The following is a 13,852-nucleotide window of genomic DNA, read 5'->3' as shown; positions in this document are numbered from 1 at the left end:
AGGTGGAATTCCATCCACCATACTACAGTTTCCAAGTAGGTACTTAAATTTTTGACACAATAGCATTTTTTTAATAGGCTTACAAATCTCTGCCATGTAAGCATCAAAAGCTAAACAGTCTTTGACCCTGAACTTTTTTTTTTTTCTTTGGAAACGTTTCCACAGTCGCACAACAGCACATCTTTAGCTGGATGTTATGTTAAAAGTGATGTAATAGCACTGTCAGTATTTTGCTGACCTGTTAAGAAAAGTCCTATATGCAGAAGCTACTTCCTCTTTCTATATGAAACCAAAACTTAATGTTTGTTTAACTAAAGTTGAGCTGGGAGGCATCTGTCTATTCAGTTGTTTTGATTTAATTGGTTCTGATTAAATCACGGCATTTAAGCATTTAATTTTTTATGGAATCAGTTCAATAATGTTGAAGGGAAAGAAAAAAATGTGATCTTGGTTGTAGGGGTAACTGAGAAAAAAAATGAAAGGAGGTACATGAGCTTGTTTCTCTACTGTCTGGACAGTGTTTTGGACTCTGAACTCTTCTGAATCTTTTGAAGTAGTGGTGAGAGCTGGGGAGTAAGGAGAGTTGTGCTTCAACTCTTGAAGCATGGACTTCATGTTTTGTATACTCTAAAAAACTTCGCCATCGTAATCTCCTGGCAGCATACTTGTAAGATTGCTCAGCAGTACTAGATGTTCCTTCCTCCAGTATAAATGTATTCACGTAACTCTCATAACTGTTAAGGATTCTCTTTGCTCTCAGGAAGAATAATAGGTGTCCACCACTGGTATAGAGGTAGTGTAGAGGGGAAGAATTGGCTATGTTCCTGCAGTCGTCTATATTTCAAAGGTGAGCAATCCCAGCTTGCTCAGCATGGAGGAACATGGTGCCAGGCCCATGGGGCCAGAAGGTTGAGTACCACTTATCTATTTGGTCTTCCCAGTGCAGTCCCTAACCAACCTGCAGTAATAGATTTTAAAGTTCAGAGCACATCTTCAGTCTCACATCAGGCTGACTGCATGCTCTTGGTTCCCTCTGTGTTCTTGGCCCCTGACCCTGTTCTGTGTAAGGTAGAGTAGTTAAAGCAATGCTGCTTATTCTAGTTTTTTCTTTTCCCACAATTTGCATACCATCATTCCCCAACATATCCAGATTTCCAGATTTAGCAGGCATAGCAAATGTGAAGATCAGTAAAGACTTCTTCACATCAGTGTGCTAATGACTGAGTTTGTAATCATTGATATTCTGTGCACAAGTTCATCTGTTTTAACTATAGAACTGTGTTTAGATATAGCTAAGCCTCAAGTGTATCCTGTGTGTGTACTGAAATAGACTCGAGTGGATTGTATCATTTTAACTTGTTTAAATCATTTAAAACACCTTAAACAAGTGACTTGTGTATGAAATACTGAGACTTTCTGAGGAGAAAATAAAAGATCAGAGATTCATAATTTCATAGTTGTTAGGGGCAGGAAGGCCCTAATTTGAAGCCTCTATATGAAATTGTCATATTGAATGAAATAGTTTGAATGTTTGTAAAGGTTGCCCATTAGCCAGTTTCAGAAAGAAGATAAGATTTATCTCCTTATCTAAGTCATTGTTTTTGGACTACGTGCAAAAGGTCCTGACTTTGTTCATCTTTAGAAGTCTTTTACAAAGAGAGCAAATATCCTGAGTTCCGAGAGATCAAACCCTAGGGCCTTTTAACCAGACTGGTAAGAAAAGGGCACCTGCAGTGATATGGAAGTTTCCCAAAGGTAATTTAAAATGCTCAACAAAGGCAAAAGAATCTGTTGAGTAAGATCAGAGCCCAAATTTGGGAGTAGTGACAGGCTTGAGTAGGAGGAACCCATTGACGGCAGCTCGCTCAATAAAAACTGTAACTTACTGTCCCAATTTGGAGGTGACTTCACTTGCAGAACAACGAAGGAAGAATCGCAAGGGTAGGCCGGATCAGACTGATCACCTGAACCACCCTCTCCGTGAACACAGATCTCTTAGTTCACGCTCAAGCTGTAGAGCTCCTGAAAGGGACTGAAGGACGGGGACTTAGTCCTATCACTGCTGAGGCCAGCCTATTGAATTGTATTGCTGAGGCGAACCCATTGAACCGTACTACTGAGGCCAACCCATTAAATTGTACTACTGAGGAATGAAACCATATTTTGGCATTTGGCTTCTTGGAATTCTAGGATTGTAAGTATATTATGAAAATAATAGTATTGATTCAAATTTAACTTTTAGTTGTAATTGTTGTTTTTGTAATACTAATTCTTATAGCATTGTTTGGGAAGGAAGTGCATTTGGAGCATTGTTTCTGATATATGTAGTTATTGTGTTCTTAATGTTTGTGGTGTTTCTTAAGGCTAAGCAGTGTTATATATGTAGCAAAGAGTTTTAAAATAAAATTGTGTTGTATGAATTAAGTGTGTAATCATTGTGAAATCGTGTAATCAGTTAACTACTCCCCCAGCCAGTGCATCAAAACGAATCAGTAATTTATGTGGGATTTTTCTCTATTCCATAACCCACTAGAGACAGAAATGGATCAAATTATTTGATGAAGTCCTTAGGGGTGCTCTGATAAAGATTTTATTGGCTGATACCTAATCATTAACCAATCATATCAGCTGATGCCAGTCTGATAACTGGTATTTAGTAATAATGCAAGGCATTATAAACTACTGACATAAATAAACCTTATTTGTTTGGGCAAGCTCCAGTAGCCTCCTGCATCATATGTATCAGTGTCCTGGCACTTAAAAATGGCAGCAGGGGCTCTTGAACTGAAGTTTGTCAAATGAGCTTTAGTTCAAGTGCCGCTGCCACCATTTTTAAGTGCAGGGAGGCCGATGCATGAGACCCTGCAGCACTTTAGAGTGGCTCTCCATTCTAATTGGAGCACTGTCGCCCCCACCCCCGGAGCACATGTAAAAGTGCCAAGGGGTAGCTGCCTGAGCCTGCCCAGCACTCTGGTTAAGAGAGAGAGAGTGACCTTACAGTGACAGAGAAGAGGGAGAAGACAGAGGAGAGATGGATATGTCCCTTGACAGGTCCCTAAAACTCACTAAGCGGCCCTTCAGCCAAAATAAATGCCTGCCCCTGTTGTATGTCCAGCTAACTCTCAATGCAACTGAAATAAGAAACAAATATGAAGTGTAGTAGTATTTAATGCTAATTCAGCAGCTTGGAACAGTTAAGTAACTGCATGTCACTCTGTAGTGAATACTTCCAGTTAGATATGCTGCGGCTGTTCAGTTTGGGGGTCCATGGTTAACACTAGTGAGGCCCCAACCATTTGGCGCTGCCCCAGGCCTGCACTGCATTGTGCTGTGGGTGACTTCTCCCCATCACCACTGCATCTTGCGCAGGTGGTCCTACCTCCACTCCCTTGCTGCACCTTGTTGTGGGCTGCATTGCCCTGTCCCCTAGGGCAGGAGCAGGGAGTAAAAGCTGAGGGAGGGAGAAGGAGCAGAGAGGCTCTGGCTGCAGCAGCAGTTCAAGTGGTAGTGGGGTGGGGGTAGGGTAGGGTAGGAGCCTGAGGGCTGCACATGAAGCCCTTGTGAACTGCCAGTTGACAAGTCCTGATGTATGCAGAGCTCCTTGATTGTTCTCTGTGAGCTTCAGACTGAACATTGCAGAGTTCCACAGCAGCTAACTAGAGAAAGTGTAGTGTGGGAATTGAGGCTGGGAAGAATACTTGGAGTCCTTTCCTGGGTGTAAGTTGTAAGGGCAAGATGCTGATCAAAGGTTAATCTAGGATGAACTGACAAAGAGATCACCGGGTCCTTCAAAGAGCACATATTTTCTGGAGCCAAAGCAGAAGTAAACTCTTCCAAGAATTTGAGAGAGCTTTTCTCAGTGGATGGCAAGAGGCTGACTGAAGACACAATTTGTATTCTGTTTTAACTGCAGTATCTTTCGGAAGGATGACTCTCTTTGAATTAAAATGACAACTTTGACCTATGCTTCCACAGAGTCACTGGATGCTTCTTCATGTGAGCCTTGCAGGACAGATTTGACTACCTGTCAGAAACTAGAAAAGACAACTGTAGTCCTTGAGGCTGAATCATCTGCACAATAGACAGACCAACAGCTGGCCTCTGAAGTACAATCCCTGCCCCCCACCTTCTAGAAGACGCATGGCATGTTAACTCTAGGGAGATCATGAAATCTGGAAAGAGAACCAGAATACAAGTGTCACAGAACAATCAGGTAGTTGGGTGTCTATCTTAAGCTGTTTTGTCACAAATGGTAAACTGAGTGGAAAAAATGTACTTTTGAATCAGTTGAAACTGATAAATAGCAGACTTTTACTGTGACAACTTGATTATTTTGACTTTCTTAAAGCATGTATCCCAAGTCAGTTCCCTGAAAGAGGAAAATATATACTTGTGTTTCAATAGCAAGCTTAGCAACAGCTTTTTGGAGAAAATATGAAGTTAATAAGTAACTGAGAGCAAAAGTTTGATCTCCCTACGTTGGTTTAGCCATGTCCTACTTACAAAAACGGAACTGCTTACAGCAAGAATTTTGCTTGGCATAAAAAGATGATGTTGAGCAATCTGGATGTGGCATGTCAGACTGTTTAAAATCCTTGTTGGCTTGTTTTTTCTTCATAAAGCCAATTCAAGCTTTTTCCTTTTAACTAAGAAGCTCAAAGAAAATTACCACCGTTGAAAGCTTGGTTATAGGAACAGACTATTAGGGTAGTAGATTTAAGAGAAATTAGGAATACTTTTTAGTATGAATAGAAGATCTTAGTATCTATTGGAATGTTAGTTTGAGTTAAAATGATTAATTTACTAATTTAACAGTCAGTTTTATGCAATACAGTGTAATAAGATTTGAAATGCATTGATTGGACTATTCTGTGGCAGTTGAACCAATAATTTGTCAAGCGTGGAAGGACCTATATTGAAGATGCACATAATCCTTTGTATAAATGCCACTCCCAAAAGAGACTATATGTAGAAATTAACCTGCAGAAGGCTTTAATAATACATTTGACTTGTTGCCCCTTAAACTAGGATGTTCATGTTAAGTTCACTCGCATTTTGTAACTGCTTGCATCTAGTGTAGGTTGCTATCTGTAGCTTAAAGTCTGTTTTGGTTCCAAAAAAACCCCTTAAATGTCAGCCTTTAGTTAATATGAAATAAATTGAAGAATGAAAGTACAAAAATGAGGAATTTTGATACAGGTTACTTAATCAAAAATATAGTGGTTGGTGTTCATTGTGTTTGGTTGGTTATTTATTGATTTTTTTTTTTTTTTTTTTTAATGCTCTACTTTCTGGAAGGGCAGGATTATGAGAACCAGCTTCAATCAAGAGCCAGCTTCAGTCACTGTAACTCAGCCTTCTGGGATTTTTATTTATTATTTATTCCCTCCCTGCCCCCAGCTGGCAGGACACACAATATTGAGGATCTTGGATAAAATTTATCAAACCCTCACTTGCATGACAGGTGGGTGGGACTGTGTCCTTGATTCTGGGCTCCTTGCCTATCCAGATGTTCAAAGGGTGCCATGGGAAGTATGGTATTGGGGACTAGTCCCTGATACCATGCCTTCGATGGGGCTCTTTAAACTTGCCAGTGTGCAGCATCAGCTGACGGGCTCTCCATATGTTGGCAGGCTGACAGCCCTGTATGGGGCTGGCACGTGTGGTGGAGCTTTACTGAGCCGCACCTTCAGTTTATGGTACAATGGGGAGCAGCCAAAAAAATTCCGTATAACTTGATTAGCTTCTTGTTTTGTTGTTCCACGTTTGTTGCGTGGCAGGGCTACTATTTATAACATGATTAATGCATTAATTGCATTATGAGTATGATGTCTGTTAGACTCCCGTGAAGCTCACTAGTTTCTCACTGTTTCCATTTTGCCCCTGAAGTGGAGATGCAACCTTTGGGGTTCCTTTCCATGAGAGGTGGAAGTTACGGATGGCTCCATTCACTGGAAGGAAAAAATGTGTTAAACACTTTTGTTTTTGTGGCAAAACAAGAAACAAAAAAGAAATTGCACGCTAAAGGAGCTGATGACCATCAACGTTTCCTCTGCTAGAAGGATGGCATAGCCCCTGAGAGGACTTGGGAGTACATAGCTTCTCCTGTGACACTGCTATTGAAAGTGGGTAGAAAACCAAAATGAACAGGATTTGAATATATGCCGTTATGTAACTGGTGTGCTAGCTCCAGAAAGGTGTACCGCACACTCAGGCTAGGCATGGCAAGCTGAAGACCATGTGGTTTTGCCTGTGTGAAGGTATGGTGAACCATGATCACTTGAACAGAATGTATGAGGGAATGCTTTGCCTATTGAAAACCTTGCTAGGTCAAGTGTCCTTGGCACAGGCAGCACTGGTGTAGTTATGCATCATAGAGGTGCAACCCTGGAGTGTCTTGCATTCATTTATAATGTTTTATGTTGGAAGCTTTACATATTAAATGTTGACGAGAAAACCTCTTCTGAACAGCAGAGCTATACCTAATAACACGTTTAGAACTCCGTTATAAGCCCTTGGGGTGTGTTTTCTTGTTTTTTTGGGTTTTTTTCCTTCCCCCTGCCCTGCTGGAAAAAAAAGAAGCTCTTTTTGCAAATAAATTGAAAGCAAAGGGTAGATTATGAACAGTGGATAGTGGGAAGCTGTGGGGAGAATCCACTTACCTCTTCAGTTTACTGGAATAGTACTTGCAGAGTGCCCCTGCTTAAGAAGAGAGAGAGTGACTTTACAGTAATGCATAGTGATTATATTTGAAGGTGTAGGAAGCATGAATAAAAGCTTTAAGGGTAATCTTAATATTCCTGTTTGTAGACTCATCACTGATAACTGAACTGGGCGCGTGCCACCTGAATAGTGGCTCCTGTACAGTGTTTTTCACTTGTAGATCAATGTAGGCCAAATTCAACTCTGCCCTCAAATGTACCCATCCCTTTTTATTTATTTATTTATTTTTTAAAATGGACTTCACTGAAAGTTTTATTGCTTTGCCTGAGAGCAAAGTAAAACACTACGGGTGTGTTCAGACGAGCGCGCGCGTGCCTTTTGCAGCATCTCATAGCCCTTTGAGACACTGCAAGAGGCACGTGTGGGAATCAAAAAATGTTCTCCGTTCTGCAGATTTGGAGTGAAGGGGCAAAATTAGACCCCTGGATATGTAGGGGTCAAAAAATACTCGGGGGGGGGGGGAAAAAGTGGGGCAGGGTACGGACCCCTGGATATGTAGGGGTCAAAAAATACCCGGGGGAAAAAGTGGGGCAGGGCAGGACCATGCCCTGAAGCAAACGGAGGCTCGAATCCTCCACAGAGACGCTTTGGTAGCCAGCCAGAGTATCTCTGTGGTTGACCCTCACCCGCTGAAGCATGCTGCCTGCCCATGCAGGGAGCTGGCCCCGGGCTCTATGCCGATAAGTGGGGAGTGGGCTGGAGGAGGGATCATGGAGGAACCCGTGCTTGCCCCACCCATCCCCCACTTGCCCCCCATTGCTGCCTCACCTGGCCCCAGCATCCTGTCAATAAAAAAAAAAAAAGCCCCCCCCCCCAAAAAAAGCCCTGCACTCCTGGCAGTAGCAGCTGCCACTGGGGTCACTTATCTGCGGGGCTGAGGGAGCAAGCAGGGGTGGGGCTATGTGACCCCTGTGTGGTGGAGTCTGAGCTGCGTGGGAGGGCTGGGCCGTGTGAGGGGCAGGGGACCCACCCCTCCTGTGCAGCCCCCCCACAGTCTCCCCACAATCTACCCACACATGCCACATCCCTCCACATCCCCCAACCCCTCTTCCCACCACCTTTCTGTAAATTCCACATTCCCTTAGCACGCACACCCTGTGTTTCCAGCTGCCAGATGGGATGGGACCTGCTGGCAGGAGCTGTGGCTTCAGGGGCAGCTGTCCCCACATCCTGGTTAGTGAAGGGGTCAGGGGGAGCTCTAACTGCTCTATGGTAAGAAAACCAAAGGCAAACAGCAAAACATATAGGTATTTAGAATTCATTTTATTATGATGATAGAGACACTGGTAGGCTTGCAAATTGCTTTAACACTGTAGATATATCAATAAAACATTGCCCAACTGATCTTGTGATCTCTCTCTAGACATTGATATATACGTATCTATAGATATATGGGGAGAGAGAGAGATTGATTTATATATCTATATATAGGAACATGGATTTTGGGGTATTTAACAGAGTGACTTTGGGATTTTTTTTATCAGGGATTTTTCAGTTTTCAAACAGGGATCACCAGAATTCTTTCTAGGGAGGCAAGTGACAGGACCCAGGCAGAGGAGCCTGCTTAGAGCTGGCTCATTGGACCCAGGTGGAGGTAGCTGACCTCCTGGCCAGTTGGGGCCAGGAGGACATGCTTTGACAGTTCAAAGGAGGCCACCACACTGGGAACATCTTCCGGACGGTAGCTGCCCAGATGGCTGGGCAGGGGGCACACACGGCAGTAGTGCTGCACAAAGGCCAACTCTGCAGCCACAGCCCGCTGGCAACTGGCCCAGAGAGGCAGATGCCTCTACTGGCTGTGCACTCCCTATCTGGGTCTGGCCAGTGCACAGCAGGTCACAGCCAGGCAGCAGCCCCCACTGTCAGACTGCTGCAGTGGGTAGAGGGTGCAGGGAACTCTCAGGGCTGCTTCAGCAGTCCAGCTGGCACAAGGGGTAGTGTCCCCAGGTACCAATTGGCCAGGCCCCAGAAGCACCTGAGACTGAGTAGCCCTGAGCTGCTTGCCAGGACAGCTTTTTACACTGCTGGGGCCAGTGCTGGCCCCAGGCTCCAGATCCCCCTGGCTGCAGATCCAGGAGGAGCCAGGCAGGGTTATTTTGCCCCAAGTGGCACAACTTGCACTACACCAAAGTTTAGGTCTGGGCACATGTGCTGAGGCAAAAAGCCCTGGCTCAAATTTGCATTGCTTCTATTTGAGCTGCTGTAAGCACACGTGCCTGCATGTGTGGACGCGCCCTATGAGTTAAGGTTTTCAGTCTCTTACCTTCTATCCTTTTGACTTCTGGGTCAAAATCCTTAGCTTAATTAAATCAGTTTTGAATATGCTCCATGAAAACAAAAATGCATGCCCTGTCTCATAGGACTGTCCTCTGCTTGCTGTTCCATTCATGCCTTGTGCTTGTGATTCTGTAGGACTGTCTTCTGCTCCAAAATTAGTGGGGGGGGGAGTGTTATGGTTCACACTGACTCTTCTGAACTAGAGAATGAAGGTGATTTGAATGTTGTGTTCTTCCCTTTCTCCCCAGACAGCTTGACTGTGTTCCCGATGATGATGGTGGCAGGGGTAGCCGTTGCTGCAGTTGTAGGTGTTGTTTTGCTCATCTCTCTTATTGCGTGTATCGTCGTCAGAAAGAAGAACTCTATAAAACATTATTCTGGGTAAGAACTCTTCTCTCTTCCTCAGTGTGTAGTGGGAAGAACAAAGAGGACCAAAGGGGTTGAAATGGGGCAGGACTCATTCCACCCAAATCTTTAGGATTTGGCTATTGCAACCTCTCAAATAGGCTTGCAGGATCAAGTGGAGGACTGGCTTTATAGCTGGGATTCATGTCCACACTTGTGCCTGATCACTGTTGTCCTGCTCAATACTACGCTTGAAAGGACAAATCTATCCTTAGATGCATGTGCAACTCCTATTGAAGTCATTGAACTTCTATTGTCCCCGAATCAGTTTTGTGCCCATAGGAAATCTCCCCCATTGCTCCAAAATGGGCCATGAATTAGATGCGTTTCCAATTAAATGCTCTGCGAGAGAGTATCTCTGGGCTTCTGGTTTCCAGTGCCCTGTGGAAGTAGGGCATCTACCCCCATTTATCAGCACCCTATTCAACTTAAGGAAGAAAAAGTCTCTCTGTATTCATGCTGTGGCTTCCCTATCTTCATTTCCACTTGAGATTTAAAAAAAACAAACACGTTTCATTAAAAAAAACACCTGTCTGCTTGAGGGGACAGTATGAAAGCTTTAAGCAGGGTTGTGGGAATACATGCTCTCACTCCCTCCCCTCGTCCACCCCTTGACTCTCCAAGACGCAATGAATGCAAAGCTGCATGGACCAAAACTGAATGCAGCAGGTTCTATACTTTTATATCCCAACCCTGACACATTCTTTCCTGTTTTTTGCACTTATGTGATTTACCTAGACAATAAAAGAAACTTCCCTTCCCTAAGGGAACCTTTCTGGGTGTCTCTAAATGGAACTTTTCTCTACTCTGTCCTGTTCCCAGCTGGAGAGTTTAGAGAAAGTGGGTAAGACTGAATGAAGTGAAGGCGGGTGTGTATGCTCGGAGTTCAGTGTGGAAAGCCTTCCTTCCCTTTCTGCATGTGTTCTTACAATAATACCTAAAGGAAGCATGCACTGACAGGCAAGGGCTCTTGTGCCAGGGTCCAGATGCCTTGCTCATGAGTGATCTACTCTCCAGTGCTGGCTGAACAGTGCACACCGTGGTGCCAGGGCTGGGTTGGTAGTATCCATGCACTGTAAGTTCTTCCAATAGATTTAACCGCTCTAGGCTTCCTCCCAGCAAAATAATCTTTGAACTTAATGCTGCTTTCAGTGACTATACCACCGCTGCATGCCATACTGATTAAGAGGAAGTAGGGGAAGGCTGGATGTGCTGTGGTTACTGTTCGCATCTATGCCACAGACTTGCAGACTTGTTTCTAAATGCAACTAACTTGGTTTGTGGTGGTATGATGCACTGGTATTTAGATAATGATTCTGTCTTGGGCTGAAGTGGGGTGGGGCACTTGGGTGGTATCTGGCACCCCCTGCATGGCAGTGACACAATCTCTGTTCTTACTGACTTTGGTGTTTTTTTGTTTTTGTTTTTTTTCCTTTCTGCCTTGGTACGCTGGGATTGGATCCTGCTTATCTTCCTCTCTTTACAGAGATCCTGATATAGACGCCAGATTGGGAATGTAACAGGGCTGGGTCTCCTCTTCCAGTCCCACTAGACACCATGGTAACTAATTCACTGGCGGTTGCTGTTTAATACCTGTGTGTATGTGTACACATTTCCTCTTCCCTTGCTGACTAACCAGCTAGCTCTGTGCTAACATAACTCCATTGTAACTTGTGCTGGAATCTGTTGCGTAGAATGGCAAGGAGGGGTGATGCATTTCATTAAGCGCTTTGGGTTCATTGTCTCATGTCTAATCAGGGCAGGAATGCTGCTAATCCCAGACTGTGTCCCACTGATCTCTTCCAGTAGAGAACTCACCAGTGCATGGACTAGAACACAAGAAATTCAGACTCTTCCTGTAGAAATAAAGCCAAACTCCAATGCCTGTTTTGCTTATGTGACAGTAACCTTGTTTTTCTGAAGTACCCATCACCATAGTCTCTCTGTGCACAAGCTTCCTAAAATTGCATTATAACCTGTAGGTATGATACAGACTTGTAGGAATACTTTGAATGAATCCAAGGAAATCACTGCTGATACATTTTAATTGCCCAAAGGGCTGCTCTGGCGTGGTCCCAGTAAGAGTGGAAGCCCCTCACTGGTAGGTCTCCCATCAGCACTTCCCTTTTAAATTATTGCCTGTTAAATATTTGAGAGGCCAGGTCTCTGAAAGTTTACTTAGCCGCTGGATAAACAAAAAGGTTGGCTTGTGAGAGGCATTCTGTTCAATGTCAGTATCGTTACTCACATGTTTGTCATTGGCTGTGAGCATTCTTTATGTAGAGGTGTATGGTGAGATGAGGATGCTTAGTTATCGGATAGTAAGGGAACTTATTAATCTGTTTCTTTAGTGCCTGTATGTAGATAAGAAGAGTATGAATGGCAGAGGATTGAAAATAGGTTGCTGGGGTGGGGGCGGGTTGTCTCAAAAATCTGAAGGGCCACTTCTCCTGGGTTTAAAAAGAGGAGGGGGAGGGGAAATATAAGTTTTCCAGAGAGGTGTCTTCTCTCCTCTCTTGTATGCAGACAGAAGGGAGAAAATTGAAAATCAAACTGAACTGAGCTAATATTAAAGTTTCCTCCTATTTCATGATTTTCTCATGAAAATGATGGCTCCATTCTTCTATAAATCCAGTGGACTATAAACTCTGACATAGCCCATCTACTGCTATTGACTACTGTGGTGACCACTACAGACACCAACATCTAGTGAGTGAGGGACTGAATTGGTCTGGATGATAACTAATATAAGATAACTAGTTTGGAGACATCATACAGTTGCCTGCATGGTATGGTAGAGCTGTTAGTCCTGTCTCTAGTTGTGGTAATAGTACCCTGTTTCTGTGTGCTGAGGGCTGTGCTGTTCAGCTTGGGTATAGCATGTCACTGATATGTTACCTTAAATTTGAGTCATCAAGGAAGAAGACTTGCTTCCTGGTGGCTTAGTATGCTTACTGTGGATGTTGGGGAAGAGTGGTAGAGAATACAGTACTCAGGGAAGCTGCTAGCCCCTGGTAGAGTTGCTGCTTACCTTCCCATAGAGGGTGTGTGTGTGTGTGTGTGTGTGTGTGTGTGTGTGTGTGTAGAAGTGCATAGTGACTGGACAAAGAGGGAGAATGTAAGTTGGTCCCAGTGTACCCATTATGATCACATTTACTTTGGCATAACCTGCCGCTTCATCTTGCCATCACTCGCTTTTGTTTTTGTTCCTTTTTTTGTTTGTCTTTTGAATGTTGTCCTGCAAACTCTGCTCTGCCACCTCGTCAGCTGCAGTACCCCTGAGAGTTTGATGTCACCGGTTAAGCAGGCTCCACGGAAGTCACCCTCTGACATGGGGTGTCTGGTAAACAGCGTGCCCACCAGATCACACCAGGTAAACAGCATCCTGCTGCTTTCCGAACTCTCCAACGTAGTGCCCTCCCAGGACATGGGAGAGACCGTGCCTGTGCTGTGGAGCAGATGGAGGTTGGCGGGAGAGGTGGATAGGCTCACTGTGTGTTCTGCTGCATTTGAACTACATGGGAGGTAAAATCGTCTACTCACTGGAAGCTGAAGCTGGGGAGCTTCACACAAGGAGCTGCACCTAAGAGTTTTTCGTAAGAGGGGAAGGATTCATTTTGGCAGTTAGTTTCCTCTTGTCTTATCTAGGGAAGGAAGTAGTTCTTACCTCTTATGTAGCACGATAACTAATAAGGTGACTTTTAAAGTGAAAATAAGGCACAACTTATAGTTTTGCCTTGACTTGCTGACATGCATTAAAGCTTAAGCTACAGGGGTAGGGTTTACCTTGACAATGTGAATCGCATACAAAGTTGTCCAGTCTTTGCTAGATTTTTTCCTCCCGAGGGAAAAACATGGTCTTCCTTAGTGTAGATGTGCCCTTGTGCTTGAAAGGGAGTCAGTGTAGTGGAAGAAGTTGAGGGTGATGGTCAGGCCCTATGTGCATGCTTTTGGCTTCTGAACAGTCTCCTTTGCCATAGTAAGCTATCATCAGCCTTGTGAGCTGATAACAATTAAACTTCATTGCTTCTTCTAAAACCTTTGAACTTGTTTAGTTTCACAGAACAATTGAAGGAAGAAGCTATCATTGTCTTGGGCAACCATCCCACAGGAAATGGAGACTTCCTTAATGAGCTGGGGGGAAGGAACTGGGATAGACGATGGGCACTTTAAGCTGGGATTCTGTGTAATGTGTCCTTAAGGAATATCCAAGGTATCTTTGCTGGAACGTGTAGTGGCATGCTTATGAGCCAATGGAAGAAATTAGGCCAATAATAATGGAAGTGTCTGAACACCTTAAAGATACTGAAGGAGAGGACTTCTGTAGTTAGTGCAGAGTACAGTGAGCACTGTAGAGCCAAATGAAGGCAAAGTCTGTACCTGTACGAGTGAAGCTTCCTAATAGGCATTTAATAAATGTAGATGGTATAAAACAAAAAAAGTTAGA

The 13,852-nt window shown here is 43.9% G+C and overlaps 1 protein-coding gene across 2 annotated transcripts in view; it reads left to right on the top strand.

Annotated features, from left to right (window-relative positions):
- The window catches only part of MPZL1 (myelin protein zero like 1), a 48,296-nt gene that overhangs the window by 19,915 nt on the left and 14,529 nt on the right, over positions 1-13,852 (top strand). Inside the window, exons 2-5 of one of the 2 annotated variants that reach the window (XM_059720596.1) lie at positions 3,976-4,213; positions 5,299-5,464; positions 9,249-9,381; positions 12,673-12,778. In XM_059720596.1, coding sequence (XP_059576579.1) covers positions 4,166-4,213; positions 5,299-5,464; positions 9,249-9,381; positions 12,673-12,778 — 453 coding nt within the window. In that variant the 5' untranslated portion in view covers positions 3,976-4,165. Of the gene's footprint in view, positions 1-3,975; positions 4,214-5,298; positions 5,465-6,131; positions 6,261-9,248; positions 9,382-12,672; positions 12,779-13,852 lie in introns of those variants that run through there. The other variant, XM_059720597.1, reaches the window with a different exon arrangement.

This window comes from Alligator mississippiensis, chromosome 1, assembly GCF_030867095.1.
Source record: "Alligator mississippiensis isolate rAllMis1 chromosome 1, rAllMis1, whole genome shotgun sequence".
In the NCBI taxonomy this organism is placed as follows: domain Eukaryota; kingdom Metazoa; phylum Chordata; order Crocodylia; family Alligatoridae; genus Alligator; species Alligator mississippiensis.
Note: the sequence above shows the minus strand (reverse complement) of the source record. Positions and strands in the feature narration are given on the sequence as shown.